General features: G+C 39.9%; 1 protein-coding gene across 1 annotated transcript; it reads left to right on the top strand.

Moving 5' to 3' along the window:
• The first annotated feature begins 3,295 nt into the window (after positions 1–3,295).
• Positions 3,296–18,204, top strand: LOC131223053 (peroxisomal fatty acid beta-oxidation multifunctional protein-like). The gene is made up of 10 exons (XM_058218335.1): positions 3,296–3,533; positions 6,443–6,514; positions 11,953–12,015; positions 12,110–12,166; positions 12,373–12,440; positions 12,537–12,618; positions 12,713–12,768; positions 15,686–15,988; positions 16,344–16,430; positions 18,076–18,204. The coding sequence occupies exons 1-10, from the start codon at positions 3,440–3,442 to the stop codon at positions 18,112–18,114; spliced, it is 921 nt and encodes a 306-aa protein (XP_058074318.1). The 5' UTR covers positions 3,296–3,439; the 3' UTR covers positions 18,115–18,204.
• The last annotated feature ends 1,532 nt before the right edge of the window (positions 18,205–19,736 follow it).

Here is a 19,736-nt window from a genome sequence, read left to right as displayed (position 1 = left end):
ACATGGTGTTGATATAAAACACATACATCACAATAGGCCCTCCAATCATGGCACCACCGGATCCATCGAATCCGTGCCCGCCTCCCCGCATTCCAAGTGGATTGCGTGTTACACCCCGACACGTTGGTGGACGTTGGTGGGTGTTGCCCTCACCATGGGCCCACCTTGATGTATTTGTTCTATACCCATGCAATCCAATCTTTCCATATCATTCTAGGGCATGGTTTATATACTCACCGTTAAAAATTTATAGGGAGGCCATAAAGTTTTAGATCAATCTTATATTTGAACCTAGATGAGTTTTATCCCAGCCGTCCCTAGCTGGGAAGGGACAAGGGATGCTTGATTATGAGTTTTATCTGCACAGTTCATTTATTTTGTCATATTATTTTAGTTGTGCAAGCTCAAAAATATGTAAAACTAAGACTCAAGTAGACCACAAAACAAGTAGCAGTGGTGATGACGACACCCAACATTGAAATCTTTCCAAGGCACACCTTGATGTTAATTGCCATCCACCTTATTCATTAGTTTATATAGATGAAAGAAAAACACAAATATCAGCTTCATATAAAACTTCTGGGTTGCTGACTGCTTACATTAGTAAACTGGCTACTAGAGAGTAATCGGTCATCTCCACTATAATATATGTGTTTTATCTAGGTTGCCTTATCTATTTTTACCTATCATTTTATGACATGAGCCAAAAATTAAGACAGATCCCAATCTCAAGTGGACCACACCATAAGAAAATATTGGTAATTGAATGTCCATCATTAAAAACTTCATAGGGACCATTGTAATGTTTTTTTGTTATCTAACATGTTGATTGACTCACGCAGCCCTGAATGAAGGAAAACCACATACCACTTCATTCATGATAAATTTTTAATGGTTTCCATTCAATCACCATTTTTTCGTATGTTATGGTCAACATGAGATTTAGATCTGCCTCATTTTCTGGATCATGTCTTAAAATGATCCAGAAAAATAGATGAATGGCATAAAGGATAAAACACATGCATCATTGTAAGGCTACAGAGTACCCTTGGATAGCTACTGGTAGTAAGCCTCGTCCAAAATTCTGTGGCTCAACAAAGTTTTTAAGGGAGGTGTTTAATCCCCACTGTGTGGTCCACTTGAACTTTGAAAATGTCTATTTTTGAGTTTGTACCTAAAATGATATGGAAAATGGATGGACGGTGTAGATAAAACCCATATATTGGGTGGCCCATCAAGCCCTGCCTGTTTCTAGCTTAAGAAATAAACATTAGGGTGGGTCCTACAAAGTTTTTAATGATAGATGACCACGGTCTCCTGTGTAGTACCCTTTAGATTTGGATTGTTTCATTTTTGTGGGAGGCGGATTAGCCACTGACAGACTTTGCTACTAAAGTGACGTCACCAAGTTATATGGGCCCCACCATGATGTATGTTTTGTATCCACACCGTTCATACATTTTGAGAGATCATTTTAGGGCATGATACAAAGAATGAGGCAGATCCAAGGCTGGAATAGACCCCACCATAGAAAACAGTGGAGAGAGTGACGCCCACTATTGAAACCTTTTGAAGGTCCACCATGATGTTTATTTGAGATCTAACCTGTTCATGTGTTAAAGCAGACATGAAATATTAGCTTGATTGAAAACTTTTGTGGCCCTTAGAACTTTTTAATGGTGAATGTCACTCTCCCTACTGTTTTTTGTAGGTTCACTCGAGCTTTGGATTGACTCATTCTTTGGATTCTGCCCTAATAAGTTCTCTCCAAATGGATGGACGGTGTAGATACAAAACATACATCATGGTGGGGCTCACAGAAGTTGGTGAGTTCACTTCGACAGTGAGTCTCGCTAATCAACCCGTCGGTATCTAATCCGCGTCCTTACCTTAGATTTGGATTGTTTCGTTTTGGACCGTGACGTAAAAGGAGGCGGACTGCGTCCTACCCGAAATCGGATTGCGTACTGAGTTACTCAGTACGCTTTTACCGTACTGAGCAAACTCAGTTGGCCCCACTGTGAATGTATATGGTTTATCCACACCGTCCATCCATTTTTTCTGCTAATTTTAAGGGTTGGATCCCAAAATTGAAATAAATCCAAAGATCAAGTGGATCATGCCATAGGAAACAGTGTGGAATAATGATTTCCACTGTTGAAACCTTCCGAGGGCCTACATTAATATTTATTTGTCATTCTCCTGTTCATGTTCATGAGAACACAAAGACATGGATGAAGAGAAGCCACAAACATCAGCTTGATCCAAAACTTGTGGCCTCTAAGAATTTTTCAATGGCAGAGGTTCAATCATACTATTTCCTGTGGTGTGGTCTACTTGAGATTTGTACATACTTCCGTTTTGGCTTAAAGCCCTAAAATCATCTGTTAATGTGGATGAATCGGAGTGGATAAAATAAATGAGTCTGGATCCTTTTTATCAGGTCAACAGAGAATTCCTGTTATCATAATGGTTTGGCGTCCGAAGCTGTCTTTTTATTTATTTTTATTATTTTAATGATTAGTGACGTGGACTAATGAGGATTAGGATATCAGGAATTATCTGTTGACCTGATAACGGAGGATCCGGAATAAATAAGTAACGGAACTGAGTTACTCAGCACGCAATCCGCTTCCGGGGGTATGGGCAATCCGCGTCCGCCGTAGCAACACGCAGTCACGTGTTCCCCGCCACGTCGGTGACTCGAGTCAGCGAACTGGACGATTCCCATTCTCACTAAATCGTAAGCGGATTGCTTACTGTAAACTCCGTGGGGTCCATCGTAATGTATGTGTCTTATCCACGCCCTCCATCTGTTTTATTAGCTCATTTTAGGCTATAATCTCAAAATTCAAACATGTCCAAACCTAAAGTCGACCATACGAAAGGAATCAGTGTAATTGAACTTCCACCGTTGAAAAATTATCAGGGGCCACAGAAGTTCTGGATTGAGCTGATACTTGTGGTTTCCCTTCATCAAGACCTGTGTAACCTTATGAACAGGTTGGATGACAAATAAACATCACTGTAGGCCCATGGACGGTTTCAACGGTGGATGTCATTATCCCCAATATTTCCTGCGGTGTGGTCCACTTAAACTTCGTATATGCTTTATTTTTTGGTTAATACCCTTAAATTATCTGGTAAAACGGATGTATGGTGTGGATAAGACACATACAACCAAAGTGGGCCCTACAGATGTACTCTGTACGGAATGTACGTCCCACTAATCCGGTTTGTTGCTAAACCGTCCCGAGAGGTCGTGAGCTTGCTCGAAAACGACCGATCGATTCTCATTTTCTTCGCCATAACCATTTCTCCATCTCTCCCTCTCTCTCTCTCTCTCTCTCTCTCTCTGTGGCGAGCAAGAGCTGCAAAAACCCTAGAATTCTGTTTCAGGAAACGAGAGAAAACTGTTTCCTGTAAAAATCTAAAGCAGATGGAGAAGATGGGAGTCTCGATCGATGTCGGATTGGACGGAGTAGCAGTCATCCGCATCCGTAATCCTCCAGTCAATGCATTAGCTCCTCTCAGTAAGCTCTGTTTCTCCCTTCTCTCTCCAATTACACTGGATTACTCTGCTGTTCGCCAATTTGCATTTGGTTTGGTTTGTGTTTGGTGTTTGGATTTCGTCTTTAATTGATCCATGATAGAATTGCATAAGCGTTTTTCGTTTTTTGTCTTTTTCTTTCTATTTTTTCCCAGTTGGTGGAGCAAATGTCTTTTCCTTTGTCATTACCAAGATTACAAATTCACATGTGCAATAAACTAATAATTAAGCAGAATGATCACGTACACCCTACCGTCGACCACATAACGCATGCCTGCTTGTCATGTTTGTATGACGCTGGAGCCATGCAAGAGGTGGGCCCCACCATGCAGATGTGAGAATCAGACCAGTTCATTCATGAGGCAGAGGTCGTGTGTATGTTGAATAGGACTGTTGGAAAGTTTGATCTAAAGCATCTACATTACTTTTGCATGGCGTGGACCGCCTTGTTGACACCCATTTTCCGCGCACAGACATGGACCACCTTGTTTCCATGTGTCGACACTACGGGTTTGATGCTGTACAATCGTACTCGCATCCAAAGATATATTTCACTGCCTTTTCTTCGGCGATACATCTTCTATTATTAATGAGAGCACAAAACCGTACGCATGCCTTTAGGAGATCGAAACGTCGAATGATACGTGGTCATGATTCGTGTGGCATTTGAATGAGGCAACGTACCCAACATGTCTATAAAAGACCTATCGAGGCAAGGATCTTATCATGGATATACTAAAAAAAGGTCGTCTCTCTCAATCCTTCTAAAATGGGAGATCTTCCCAGAGACATCTGGAGCCCTCATTGCGATTATGAAGATTCTGAATATCCGAAGATCAAACCAATATCTGAACGGATGGATATCAATGGATTGCACCCACATTGGAACAGACCGGAATCAAAAGAATGGGAGAACTCGATCGGGTGGATCTAGTTCCACCAGTTCCACAATCAGAAGGGATAAACGGTGGAGATGGCTCTGATTGAGCTATCTTTAGATGTAGCATCGTCCTTAAGATCCTATAGGAGAGCATCTACGTAAAAGTGGAAACTTGAAAACCAACGGTTTTAGATTTATAGAGAGCCCCCTATTCGGAAAATTACAAGCCGTAGATGTAAAGGATCATGGGCCATTAAGGAAACCGATCGAAGGTTTTACCGCCTCGACAACCTATAAAAGGAGCACATGATGAAAAGCTTGAGGCCCATGCCAAATACAATTTATCTTCTTTTATCTATATGTTTATCTTAGCATAGCCTAATCTTAGCATAGATCCCATCACTACAGTACCGTAGGATAAGATTAAACATCCACAACCCTAGGTTGCTGGATCCCAATCAACCGAGCCCTTACTTGGCCAATCAATCTTTCCAGTCACATCCTGCTGACCATTCGCCTAGATCATCTATTCACATAGACGTGTTATGTATTTGTCTTTTTCATTGCCTCTAATTGTTTTTTATTCTATCGATTGTAATGAGCCACATCTACATATTAACAAAATCGGCATTGTTTTAGCCCTTTTTAGTTTATCTGTTCATCTTCGTACTTTTGAAAAATACATTCGTCGTAAGTAACGGTGAAAGAAAAGTTATTAACACAAGGCAAAAAGAATCCATCAGGAAGGACTCACCCCTACCCTTTTGCAAATCGCTTGATCATTGTTACAACCAGTAGTTGAGACGATAGCTGGATTTCCGAATCCAGTCTTACTTAGTCTTTTCAGTGCAGGATTCACCAATGTTCAATCAAACATTGAGGTGAGTACAACTCTAGCACACCCGCTCTTTCTAATCGCACACGTAAACCGAATACAAGCCCTCGATCACATGTGTGGCCTTGTGTTTGATTGAATTGCGCAAACACACCTGATTCATGACCAGCGTGATTTCTTCACAGGTTAGATTCCACAGGTTGAATGTTTTACCCACTCATCATGTTGGCAAATGCGCGAGCAGTGGGTGGTAACCGGCCACTGAGGTGAACGTGATGATTCCTCAGCATTAATTTTAATTATAATTTTGTGTGAATCTAACCTGCACACAGTCTGCCGATCTCCTTATCTGAACAGTATGTGATCTGGACCATTAGATAGGTGGGTCCCATCATGGATTGACCTGTAAGAATAATAGGATCATGTTTGCTGCAGTGGGCAGGTCTTGGATGTAAACTGATGGCATGAGTAGAACCTGTCAGCCAGATTGTCTTCACAATAGCAAGTGTCAAGCATGTTTAAAATATCTTTGTTTTTCTTTCTTTCTTTATTGTTGTTATTATTATTATTTGGTGCGTTTTCCTGGTTCATAGAAATGTTCTTATAGACCTACAGGACCAACAGTGGGGTGATTAAACACTGAATATTCTCGTCGATTATTCTGCCAAGGTATCACACATCCTTCCTGCAAGGCTTTCAGTCATGAGACCAATTACAGACTGCCATCTGGAACAAACCATTTAGATTAAAATGCCTTTCATGTTTAAACAAGAATAGAAGATGGGATTCATTTTGAAGTTTCGCAACATGGTATAAACTCCACTGGACCATTGTCCAAAATATGCATGAATCTTTGGATCCTACCCATTAAAATGTGGCACCTTTCTCGTTCAATGCTAACCATTTGGCAGTAAAATTTCCTACCATCCATTTGGAGGTTGGGTTGGATGGGTAAGATCGTCTGATCAGTGATGTTTTGTACCATAGCCCAAGCCGGAACTCACCGAATGAGTGATCTGGGTCATGGATCTTTGTGCCACATGTCCATCTTTTGTGGGATTTGCAATAAGGAGCATGAGCTCAAGTTGCACCAAATAGATAATTTCTTTGCTCCAGCGCATTACCATTGTTAGATTTTGTTTCACTCTAAACTGAAGTTTGTTTTGTTTGAGTGTAGTTATTGCTGGATTGAAGGAGAAATACATTGAAGCAATGGAAAGAGTCGATGTTAAAGCTATCGTAGTAACCGGTAATCTTGAGTCACTAAACTATTAATTCTTTGTTTGATGCTGTTTTTCATTCAGCGATCTAGAAATGATGCATGTGAAGATGTGGGAGACATCAATTGGCTCGAGATGATATATTCAATTGGTAGATCTGTTGGATGTGGGCTGAAAAATTACTCCGGTTGCTAAATTAGGAAAAACATAAGAAAGATTGAGTAGTGTAGAAAATATGAACTTCAATTCAACACAAACTATACCATTACAAGGAAATCAGATGGTGATTCATATTACATATCCTGGTCTCAATTATATAGAGCTTTGTTTCTAATCAACCATTCGGTTCCCTAAAGGATAACAAAAGCTAACAAAAACCTTTATTAAAAATTGAAGAGTGTTTAACTGAGTTAAAAAGGAAGAACTCCTAATAAAATGGGCATCCTCGTCATTGACAACGCCTTGGAAGTTGCCTCTTGTTATTTTGGAGATTAGAGCTCTCTTTGCTGATAGAAGGATTGTATGTTTCAATTTCTTGACGGATGCATGCGATGTAGCTCTCTTTCTTACAAAAGATGGTGACAGGAGGGTCACTCATGATTGGCTCCTTTATGCTCTATTCCTAGCATAAACCCTTCTTCTGAACTCTAATGAAGTTTAGATTATGATTTAAAATGTTTACAATAAAGAGATCAAGTCCTAATACAAATCACAGAGCACCTTACCCCTTTTTAGCTATAGGGTGGGCTTCTTTTTTTTTCCACACGTGGGCTAATACATTGGCTTTGCCCAAAAACAGGGAATATGAACTGTTTAACCTTCCAAGTAGGAGACAAAATCAGACCAATAATAAGTGCTAGAGCTTTGCGAAGCCCACAAGCATCTGTAAGGCAGCTGATCTACACTCCAAAGCTTTGCTGAGCCCACACGTGCACATGGCACATGTCCCAACATGGCAAATAGGTACAGATCCATTCCATCCATCAGAAGTGTACCAGTATGTAAATCTGTGGCCCAGAGTCAGTTGGGTCCCAGTCAGGTGGGCCATAGTTCATGAAAAATTGTGCAACTGAGGACTTGACTGGAGTTTTCTAACCCTTCCACCTATTTCTTATACTGTGACCTGCCTGCTTGGTGAAGTAGCTCTATTTTTAGGCAATAATATCTAGACTATTGGACCCACTTGATTGATGGCTCGGCTATTTCACGTCTGCCACACTGGAACCTGCGATGGTGTGTTAATGGCATGCATCATACACGTGAATGGGCTTAGCAAAGCTCAGGAGCTAAATATCAAGTCTATATAAATTCTTTGAATGCACAAGCAATATATATTTTAAAGCAACGCAGGGAATTCATTAAAAGGGAAACAGATACAAAAGAAAAAAAGGACCGCTGAGATAGCAGACGACTCCTAACTACCTAAACAGAAAAGATCAGCCCTATTTAGATCTTTTACATTGACTGCCCATTCTAGGACCAACGATTTGGCCCTAGCTCCCACCCTTTTCGCAGAAGATGATCAATCGTTAAAACATCTGTCGTTTCTTTCCTCCCAAACAGCCCACCAAACGGCAAGAATGGCCAAGCGCCAGATGATCGATTTGGATTTCCCAAGCTTGGCCCCATTCCACGCAATCAACAGATTGTCAGTCGACTCCGGCATACACCAGGACACGGAGAAAATTTGACAGAACTCCATCAAAATGCCCCAAATAAAGGAACAGTGAACCAACAGATGGTTCACGGATTCTGCCTGATGCATACAACAAAGACAAATGTTCACCAGCTGCATGCCTCGCTTGGCTAGATTATCAATAGTAAGAATTCTGTTACGAGCCGCAAGCCACCCAAAACATTTGATCTTTGGCGGGGCATAATATTTCCAGATAAAAGGGATTGTCTGAAATTGAGGTTGGGCCGCAGGGTAAATAGCTGCATATAGGGACCGAACTGAGAAGACTGCACCCTTTTCAAGCAGCCACTCAATGGAATCATGTTGCGAAGGAATAGGCTTGAAATTAGAGATGAGATTGAGAAGAGCCGTGTATTCGTCAGCCTCGTTGTCAGCGAGATGTCTGAAGCACTTAATGTCCCTTACAAACTGGTCGGAAGAGAAAGACCCGCAGCTTTTGATGAAGGTCCCTCTGACAGGGGAGAGGCGATAATTGTGCGGGAAGAGGACATTGAGAGGCTTCTCTCCAATGCAAACATCTTCCCAAAAACGAATCACTGAACCATTGCCCAACGCATACCTGCTGTTAGCTATCACGGGATTTTTGGCTTTGAGAATTCCTTTCCAGATATGAGAGGCTTTGTAGGGTACCTTCTATAATTGAAGGATCATTGAAGGATTATTGTAATTGAAGGATCATTGCAAGAATTCATAAAGATATTTGAAGGGTACCTTCTACAATTGAAGGATCATTGCAAGAATTCATAAAGATCAAAGGCCCTCCTGAAAGGCCTTAACTTCTGCTTCCACATGGCTGAACTCCCCAATAGGGCTGTAAAATGATAATTTGGCATTGTCACCCTTATATCAAAGAATTCCTCCTATGCTAGCATCCACCAAGTTCACATTGGCCATGCTGTCAAAATCAAAGGTGTGCTGTAACGGTAGTTACCGTTATGACACAAGCTGTTACGGTCTCTCTCTCGAAAAAAAATAAATAAATAATAATAATAATAATAATAATAATAATAATAATAAAAATAAATAAATAAATAAACCTGTATCAGCCCACAGTTGTTATGGGGCTGATATGGGTCACTTTTTCTGTAACGACCGTTACGGCCATCACGACCCCGTAACACGTAGCGGTTGGCACTGTTACCATTACTTAATAGCTGTTACGAAACACCATGGTCAAATTTCAAATTTGATATTCCCATTAGGGGGCCCACCCAATGAGAGATCACTTGTGTTATATTGCCATTTTCTTGAGATCAGGCACTTTGATGATTACAAGATCTCTAAAACTGAGATTTGAATAAACTCTTTAGATGAAAGAGAACACTGACGAAGGATCCTCCGGTGCAATAGAACATATGGGTGGAAATGGCCCAGTTTGTCCCAGGCTTGACACTCAACGCTAAAGGCCTAAGCCCGACATGGGCCTAATATAATAAGGGCAAGTCCAAGCCCAGTTTGGCTCAAAAGTGAAATCCTTATTTCCCATTTGAATGTTCTTAATCCATCCGTTGAGTAAGTGGGCCACACGTGCACAAAGAAATAGAAATTTAGAGGAACTAAACAAACATTTTACATTCAAGATGCATGTGTGTTGCCTGAGGATTGGAATGACATATTTGTAGGATATAACACATGAACATGTGAAGTCAGGTCAGGTTCGGTCAGGCTAGGACCTGGGTTGGGCTACAATGACTTGAGCCCAAGCCCAATCTAAAAATTGATTGGGCCATGCATGCCAGGCCAAGCCTGGCCCACGGGCTAAGCTAGTAGGTCCAAAGCCAGGCCGGGCTTGCCAGGCTAGTGGCCCCAGGTCCATTGCACTCCTAACACCTTGAAAGTGTTGAACCATGGAAATATCTGATCATTACCATACTCAATATCCGTACTTGTACCAACACTTAATTAACATAAGCAGCAATTAATTATTGACTTGTTGCTAAAGTTTCCCTTCAGTGTTTTTGTCACTTATTTTGTAGGCTGCTTTTCAAGTGTCAAGAGATGTTAGAATGACACATAATTGATCCTGCTTGAAAGCCTTTCAAGGCAGTTCTCAATGAACCAAAGATTATGACATTATGATATTATTGATGCTAAGATCTCCCTAAACTCCAAAACCATAAAACTTTTCCCTAAGTTGACCATAACTTCAATTATCAAACAAAAAGCAGTATGGCCCAATGTTGTCAAAATTGTATTGCAAATCGTAATAGGGGTTGAATCGTATCGAATTGCAAATCGAATCATAAATCATTAGATTTTTTTAATTTTCTTCTTAAAAATTTTTTTATGATCTTCTTAAAAACATGAAAAATATAAGTAATTAGAAAAAATAAAAATAAAAATCATTGTTTTGCCATTAATATGCACCAAGTAATACCATGTCATGATAGTGTTAAAGAATTCTTATCTTTAAATCGTTCAAGAAATTTTCTAAAAAACATACAAGGATCCTTTATTAATTTATGTTCTTGGTAATTTTCTTGAATGTAGAATCACTTTAAAAGCTGCATTTGATTCTGTAGACCAACAAAAACAGAGATTTTGATTTCTAACCATCATTCCACAATACATATAAGTCAACGTGATCATAACCACCCATAAAAACATTCCAGATAAGTCATACATCAATTTGGTGTTTCGACGAGTTAAAAGTAAGAAATCATTTTTTTTTTAAAGCTCAACGATTCTTAAAGCCCCCAACAATTTAAAAAAATAAGATGCAAGTCAAGTGAAGCTTAAAATAAAAGAAAACAAGTATAATTTGAATTGTAAATTAGGATTTGGGATTCAAATCATAAAATAATGGGATTCAAATCGTTTTGATTAAGATTCGACTCAAATCATCCCCACAACACACACACACAAAATAATAACAGTAATAAAGATTTTTTTATTTGACTAAATAATGAACAAAATTTTACTCTTTGTTTAAACCAGTGTTGGGTTTTGCGAGGTGCACGGTGCTCCTTTGCTAGAAATGCGACTCTTCTAGATCGTTTGGTGAGACCCCACACAATCACGATGTTGGGAGATCCAATCGTCTATCTTCTTCTTCTTCTTTTCTTCCTTAAATCTCCCATCTTCACACCTACAAATTTATAGCTTCTCTGCATTTTTGTCCTACATTACAAATAACTTTAGAAACTTCTAGAAAAAGACAACTGAAGGTCTTTGTAGGGACTACATGTCCAGCTAGAAGGGCCATTCATGGGCCCCACCTAACAATACCAATGTCCAACTCCTGTCACTACCATGCGTCCTATCAATAAATTAACTTGCACTTGTACGATTCTTATACAAATTGCGCAATCTTGGGCCGGTTATAAAGGTAACTTGGTAGGCAATAAAATAGGGCCAATTTCACATTGATTGGATATTGTTTGGTCCTTGAAAACGTGCCAAGATGTAGATTAACAAAAATTTGTCTGGTCTTATTGATTCTCATACGTGTGGCTCTGTGAGGGATGTGGGGCCCACTAGGATATGCCACAGACCCATTGTCTGTTTTTTTGCAACCTACAGTTTCATCACATGTTTCTTATGATTTTCCCTACAATAATATTCATGTAATTCTGGTGTTTAAACATTCCACGTGATATTCATTGATGCACACGGTGCAGTTCAGTAGCATTCATTACATATGGTTTTTGGGGGTTCTATAATTTCTTTTCCTTTCTCTCATGTGTTGCTTTTGCAAATTCATCATTGTTTACAGTTGCACGGATGTTTCTATACTGGCCTTTGATTGTGTTTTTCGTTTTTCCTTGAAAGGTGAGGCGGGGAAATTTTCCAGTGGCTTTGACATCAATACTCTTCAGAATGTACAAAAGATTGGTAAAACTGATGCCACACCCGAGCTTATGCTATTTAATACTTTCTTCCACATCTTTTTATTGGTGTTTTATCAGTGTACCTTTGCCACTGACAGGAGACGTATCATTGCTACCAGATGTGTCTATTGAACTTATGGTCAACAATATTGAAGGTGCTCACCTTAGTCTCTATTTGTATGTTTCATGACTTCATATAGTTTTGAATGCTGTGTGGTTGACCATCCAGTTGCAGTAAACATGGAACGAGTATCCAGAAAAGAAATCTCTTATTGCACCTGTAAATCTCCAACTAACACCCATCAAGATCCAAAGCTAATTTGTCACTCCCTGTGCCTACATGTGAACGTTATATTCTCAGATGCTAAAAAGCCTTCTGTTGCCGCTATTCAGGGAGTAGCACTTGGTGGTGGCTTGGAATTAGCGATGGTTCGTGGTTACTGCTACAATAGAGTAGTACTTTTGTTTTCACAATGATGTTCACCAAAATGCTTAATTCCGTCCCTCTTGATTACTGTTTTGCAGGCATGCCATGCACGCATCGCCACACCAGAAGTTCAACTTGGTTTACCTGAATTGACACTTGGAGTTATTCCTGGATTCGGAGGTACTGCTGCTTTCCTTTTATCTCAATTAATATCCTTGTGGTTATTAAATTCTTGCCATGTTATCTCACTAAGGACTCTGTTGTTATTTTAAAGGCACCCAACGCCTTCCAAGGCTTGTAGGGATTTCAAAGGCCATTGACATGATGCTGGTAAGTCTTCCCTCTATTCTAGTTCAGCAAAAAATTATAGACCTTCCACATATTGATTTAGAGCAGTGGGAAAACTGACCATTCTTTTGAACAGGATGCCCTGAGCTAGGCTCTTCTTATAATTTCATTTCTTAATATTTCAGAATTTTTAGAAACTTCAATTATCGAGAAAGCTGTAAATCAAGATGAGCAATATATTTGCAGTTCATTTAAATGATGAATCCTATAAACACAATCATGCACCATATCCGTCCTGCACATAAATCTGAATGTGAAATAACACTCTTCTGTTTTGAAATCTTTTTCCTATATTAGTCGTTAGGACCCACAAAGATAGCCTATATCCAGTCAATCTTCATAGATATGCTTCAGAACTTCAGGTTACTATTATTGATACTAGAATTGAGCTGCCACTAAATGTTTCATAATTTATCCTTTTGTATTCTAAATTTTCTTTCAGTACAAACTGCATTATACACATACCCGTTTCATTTGTTTTAATTGCCTTTGCAGGTTATAATGATTTCAGACTTTCCATTACTTCACTTAATACTACTTATAAAAGCCATTACCGAATCAATCATTTTACCATGTTATCAAGTAACTACCTCAAACCTCGTCATCATCATTGTCATCTTAGCCTTAACCCTTAGCAGGTTAGGGATAGCTTACCTCAAACCATATTTGTATCTATAATAGTGTAATATCAATCTCAACCTTAAGGATGATGAAGTGATTGAGTTCGAGAATCTCATGGGTGTTTCATGATGTTTTCATTGATGTAAACTCTGGAAATAGGAAGATATCAAAATGGTCAGCAATGTTATATTCTCTTCAATGCCCCTCTTTGGTTTATTGCAATCTAGTCTGTGCCATATGGACTCATTTCTTTGGTTTATTTGGTATGAGATGGACTCTAAATGTGTCTATCAATGAAGTCATCGGTAGGCGGACCGTGGATATGTGGCTTCTTTTATCATAATGGGAGATATTTGTGGAAGATGTTTACGATTTTGTGGGGCTTTGGTAGAGCTAGGCAACATCCGGACCAATCCGACAGATCCGACCCGATCCAACGAATCCGAACCGATCCGATCCAAACCGAAGGCCAGGATTAGGCCGGATCGAGTTGGCCCAGTCAGATCCGACCGTTCATCGGATCGAATTCGGATCAATGTCAATCCGGACCGATCCGATCCGATCCAGATCGGGTCTATTAATAAGTGTATATATTTTTAAAAAATTTACTTTTTACCCTAAGTGTGTGTGTGTAAAATTTTTACTCTTTTACTTTTTACCCTACCCACCTGCACCCAAACCGGCGATGAACCCTAAATCCCTCAAATCCTCAAAATTCCTAAAATCTCTAAAATCCCTAAAATCCATCCCTCTCTTTTTCTCTACCCGAACGAGCAACCATCTCGATCCGGCCACTCCACTTAGCATCCTGGCCCACTCATCAGTCATCATCACCGTTCATCCCTAAAATCCCTCCCTCTTTCATCGGTCTCTACCCGAACGAGTGCTGCACCCGCCATCTTGATCCGGCCACTCAACAGCCCAGCCCACTCATTATCACCATTCATCATCTCCATTCATCAGGTAGGTACGTAGGTTTCATTTTTATTTTTATTTTTTATTTTTAGCCTGTATTTTGGACTATTTTTATTGCGGTGGCCCACCATTTTTATTTAAAATTTCCAAAAAAAAAACAGGACCGATCCGAACCGTACCCAATCCGATCCGACTCGATTTCCCTGACCGAGTCGGACTCGGATCGGATCAGGCCAGCAGTGGTCCGGATTGGATCAAGTTAGATGACCCGGACTCAGTCCCGGATCGGATCGAGTTCGGGTTAGGCCATGTAAATTTTGGACCGAGTCGAGTTGGACCCAATCCGATCCGACTTGACTCAATGCCCAACTCTAGGTTTTGGAAAAGAAAGGAAGAGAAGGATTTTTGAAAATAAAGTCTCATCTCTGGATTTTATTAAAGGAAGATTACTTCCATGATTATTGATTGAGCTATCACCAACCGGGGAATGCAGGGGAGGCTCCCATGCAGATGTTACGTAGGAGTAGGAAGCAAGCTTCAAGTGTTTCCCATACAGAGATGGTGAGGATGCCTATGATCACACAGGAGCCACCTCAGTCTGGTTTTCTTAAGCTCAACTTCGATGGGTGCTCCCAGGGCATCCATGGGCCTTGTGGAGGTGTTTTGATAAATGAAAAGGGGAGGTGATGGTGGCTTTCTCTGGTCCATCGACTCTAAGAGGACTGCATTGTCTCTTCATTGCAGTTGTTCCCCGGAATTCTAATTGTAGGAAGGGCATCGCTGCAGGTCTTTCAGTGGGCTTCAGACATCAAACTGAGCATTGGTGGCTCATTTCTTATATCATAGAGATAAGATTAAATTGCTTGGAGTGTCCTTGGGGGTTTGTTATTCCTTAGTCTCAAGGGTTACCAGCGAGGTAGCCATTATGCTTGCTGGAGGTGTGATGAGAGATCACTTGCTCTTGGTCCATTGTTATATATTTTGTAGTGCCTTTCTTTTTCTTGGTTTCAACAAATTTCACTGTCTTTTTTCTTTTTCTTTTTCGAGAAAAAGAATGGATTGGAACATCTGGTGGAGTGGCTAGGGTGAGATATCTTTCTTTTGCATGGGTATATAAGAGAAGATGCCAGGGATCTGATTCCATTTACAATGAAAGAGAATTCCAACATCCCGAGCTAGCATTCAGTGCCAAGGAAATGGCATTCACTGAATCTCCGTGCACAATCAGCAGAATGGAAAAGGATTCTTTAATAGATTCCATGTCAATCATAATTTTATTCTAGAAGCCTGAACATATATTACCTATGCAATATTAAGAAGGTGTGTCGGGCCATGAGTGTAATATGCTAATAATTCTTTGCAGTCATCCAAGTCAATAATTGCCAAAGAAGGGAAGGAGCTGGGTCTTATTGATGCTATTGTGTCTTCTGAAGATTTGCTGAGAGTATCAAGGCTCTGGGCTATACAGATTGCCGAGAGGCGCAAACCTCGGATATCTTCACTTCGTAGGACTGATAAACTCAGTTCCCTTTCTGAAGTACATGAAATATTGACAATTTCCAGGGAATATGCAAGAAAAGCTGCTCCCAATATGCCTCAGTACTTGGCGTGCCTTAATGTGATTGGGGAGGGAATCAGCTTGGGAGGATATGCTGGTGTTTTGAAAGTATGTATGCGTTTTCCTCTTTTAATAGCTCTGTTATATGCACAATTTAGTGACTTAAAAGGAAATGGTGGATTATTATCTGATTTTTTTTTCGAGTACCTATATGGAAGAATTCAAAATTCCTGATTCCTATAGAATGACCAACCACCAGCCATTTTGCTGCTTGGGTCATGTTTATGCTGTTTCACTGATCAAAAAAAAAAAGAAGAAGAAGAAGAAGAAGAAGAAGAAGAAGAAAAGAAAAGAAAGAAAAGAAAGAAAGAAAGAAGAGGAAGAAGAAAAGAAAAGAAAAACAGATGCTTCTGTTTCCAACTTGGATGGTAGTATGGACTAAAGCAAGATCTCTTGACTCCAGGAGGAAAAATTGTTCAAGGAATTGGTGCTGTCAAGTACTTCAAAAGGTCTTGTTCGTGTCTTCTTTGCACGACGTGCAACTTCAAGGGTATTTCTCTTATTGTCTCATTTAGCTTATTTTTAGTAGCTTATCTTCTATAGACGCATTTAGTTTTGTTTTTTCTTGTCTTTTTTCCTTCTTTTCATTTTCAGTTGGCAGTATTTTGAAGGAAAAATTTCTGTTCTGTTTATGTGGAAACCTTTCCTTTTGATTCTTTATGTTTGAATTTCATGCAATCATTATCCTATTGACTACTTTTTACCCTCATTGGGATTGATTTAGCTTTTATTGTAATTGGGTAGATATAATTCACTTATGTCATGAGTCACGACTCTGTGGAACAAGGAACAATTTAGCCACATATGTTAGCTGGTCTGTCGCACTCAATCGCCTTTTCTTTTTGTATTGAACAATCTCTCTTCTCAGTACCATGTGTTGTATATTCTTAATGCTCAGGGGGCTGTTTTGGTAGGGGATCCCACATAACCGGGAAGTCTAATCCATACTTTGGCGGGTCCCATGTCCTCCATGTTCGATTTCCCATGCTAAAGTGGTGATTTCTTCCACATAATTGCACAACTGAACTAGTGACGTTTTTTTTTTAAAATTATTTTTTTCTAAAATTCCCTAATTGCATGTATGCGGAGGAAAGTGCCGCTCTAGTGCAGCAAATCTGGTGTGGAGGGCATGGGGCCCACCAAAATCAGGATTAGAGTTAATCCCAATTTGGTAGGATGCTCTCCCCAAGCAAGAACAGAATTCTGGTTCACTTCATGATCGTGAGTGATCAATGAAGCTCTTACAATTCTAGTCAAAATTCCCTCTCCATATGCTTCTTTTCCTTCTATTAGGTTGATAAATAGTTAACATCACATTGATTCAGGATGAGGTCCCTATTTTGCATGGACTTGCTATCAAAAGGAGCTGCAGTTGTGTAGACTTAGGTCCTGTTTGGATGCCTTTGCAGTTTGCAAATGCTCCAATTGGCCACCACCCTACATGCAAATGAGATGACAATAGGCTAACCTTAAATCATCTTATTGGTGAGTTAGTATGGAGCAGATATTGAACTCCACTGGTGAAGACTACAGGAGTTGCTCTAAGCTTATTTTGAATGGAGGGAATGTTAGAAAGCCTGTAAACTCACCCTTCCAAAAAAAAAAACTGTAAAATTTAATTTGGAAGCAAATTGGATTTATTTGATCTAAAGCCGAATTCGTGAATTGTGGAGCCAGGAACGATAATTGTGTAGATACTGGGGTCTAACGAGGTCGTTTATGATCAAATCAGTTAGAGAATTGAGTGAAAGGAGTCAAATACATGTGAATTTGTTATTGATTTTTGTGAAGAAAATAAGTGCATTTTCAAGATGTTTTTTCACACGGACTGCTTGATTCCTAGATTCCATACCTTTTGGTGTTTTCACCGGATTAACACCTTCCATGGCCACAATATCAGCCATTTACCTCGTACCTATATTTGTAGTGTATATGCTATGTTGTTTGATGATTTGGATGTATTTTGAGTTTGCACACGCTTAAGCAGCTTCTGATGAAACTAAATTTCTTTTCTTTCTTATTGTACCGTGTAACTAATTTCTTCAATTATAATGTATGGTTTCTTTGCTAGTAAATAAAAGATTGTTGAAATTGCATCTTTGTTAAAACGTGCTAACATTCTCATTTTCCTACAGAGCATACCTTCTTCAGAGTCCCAGTGGGCACGCCTGTGACTAGAGCTTCTATTGTGTGTATTCTGGTGCGTGCTGGTGTCCCCCTATAAAGCAACTAGCTATATACAAAAATAAAATAATCATTCGACATTCTCTCTTGGGAGACCTGAGAAATTCCTTCCTTTTCCAACCCTTCTGTAATATGGTCTTCGCCTCCTTTTGGTGGCCATGTTTTCTGTTTCTTCATACTGATTTAGTTCCTTGGCCATTCTGCGATATAAATTGGCTCTACACCTCTGTTTCCAAGTTGAAAGCTAAAGCTATTTATAGACCAGTGTGCTATCATGAACGGTAGGCATGCACCCGCACATACATATATGCACTTTCATGCGTCTCTTTTTTACTGAGGTTTGTGAACCCAAGGAGATGAGGGATTTAACATAAAGTTACTAAAGCTGTTCGACTATGCTTGTTAAGTGTTTGTGGAGATTCGGGAAGGAAAAGGAAAGCCTATGGTAGAAGGATATCTCCTGCAAATATGGTGAGGAATTAAGGCAGTGGCTTACTACAGCATTATCTAGATACAGTGCTTTAGGCTTTTGGAAGTTGATTCTTCATGTGGTCAATTCCTTTAGGGTTTGTTTGGATTCATTGAAATGTAGTGTTGGGTCCTTGAATACCCAGAGATGAGACTGCTCTTCATCTTCCATTTATCAAAAGATTTAAGAGCATCGTCAACCTTCCAAGTGGTCACGGAATTTTCAACATGGTTCAACTTCCACATAACCGCTACAGATATGATGGGCCATTTCCAAACCTGATATACATGGCCTGTTTCATCATCACCGTTAATTCATGGAAGAGATCATAAGGCAGCGCCAAAGTGGGCCCCTCCTGAAAACAGTGGGTTTGCTTATCTTGTTTCAAAGAATGGCAGCACTTAAGGAGGCTTGTGAAGGTAAGGTCATTTGGGTTCAGACCCTGGGCTGTCGTTCCAAAAACCAGCCCAAGAAACTTGTCAGAATCTCCCCATCTGTGTTTGGGCTCTCGTTCCTGAAAAGCCCAAGAAACCCATCAGAATCTCCCCATCTGTATTTGGAGTCTCATTTAGGGCTGTTCACGAGTCAAGCTAGCTTAAAAAGCTCGCTTGACTCAGCTCGAGCCAGCTCGGATTGACTTGGCTTGAATGGCCGATTCAAGTCAAGCCAAGCTAGTTATTTGAAGCTCGAGTTGAGTTCAAGCCAAGCTCGACCAGAGGGCATTTCAACTCGACTCGACTTGAACTCGACTCAACTCGGCTCGATTAATAAATATTATATATATATATATATATATATAAAATATTAATATAAGTTTTAAATTTAAACTTAAAAATAAAAAAATAAAAAACAAACTCTAGAGTCTCTACCCGACCGCACGTACCCCCTTCCCTTTCCCTTTCTTCTCTTTCTCTACCCACTGCTTGAACTATTGAAGCAGCCCGATCCAGCAGCATGGTTTAATCTTTCGGACTCCAACAGATAGTTGATTTCAATCTTGAATCTACTCTTAGCGAAACCAAGAAATTCGAGATCGTTCTTTTCGATTGTTAGAGCCTCAAGGATCCAATGATCAGATTGGCTAGACTCTATACTTGATTTCTAATCGTTACGGCTTCTTCTAGACTTGGATTTCGATGAAGA

The sequence above is a fragment of the Magnolia sinica genome, chromosome 13 (assembly GCF_029962835.1).
Source record: "Magnolia sinica isolate HGM2019 chromosome 13, MsV1, whole genome shotgun sequence".
Taxonomy (NCBI): domain Eukaryota; kingdom Viridiplantae; phylum Streptophyta; class Magnoliopsida; order Magnoliales; family Magnoliaceae; genus Magnolia; species Magnolia sinica.
Note: the sequence above shows the minus strand (reverse complement) of the source record. Positions and strands in the feature narration are given on the sequence as shown.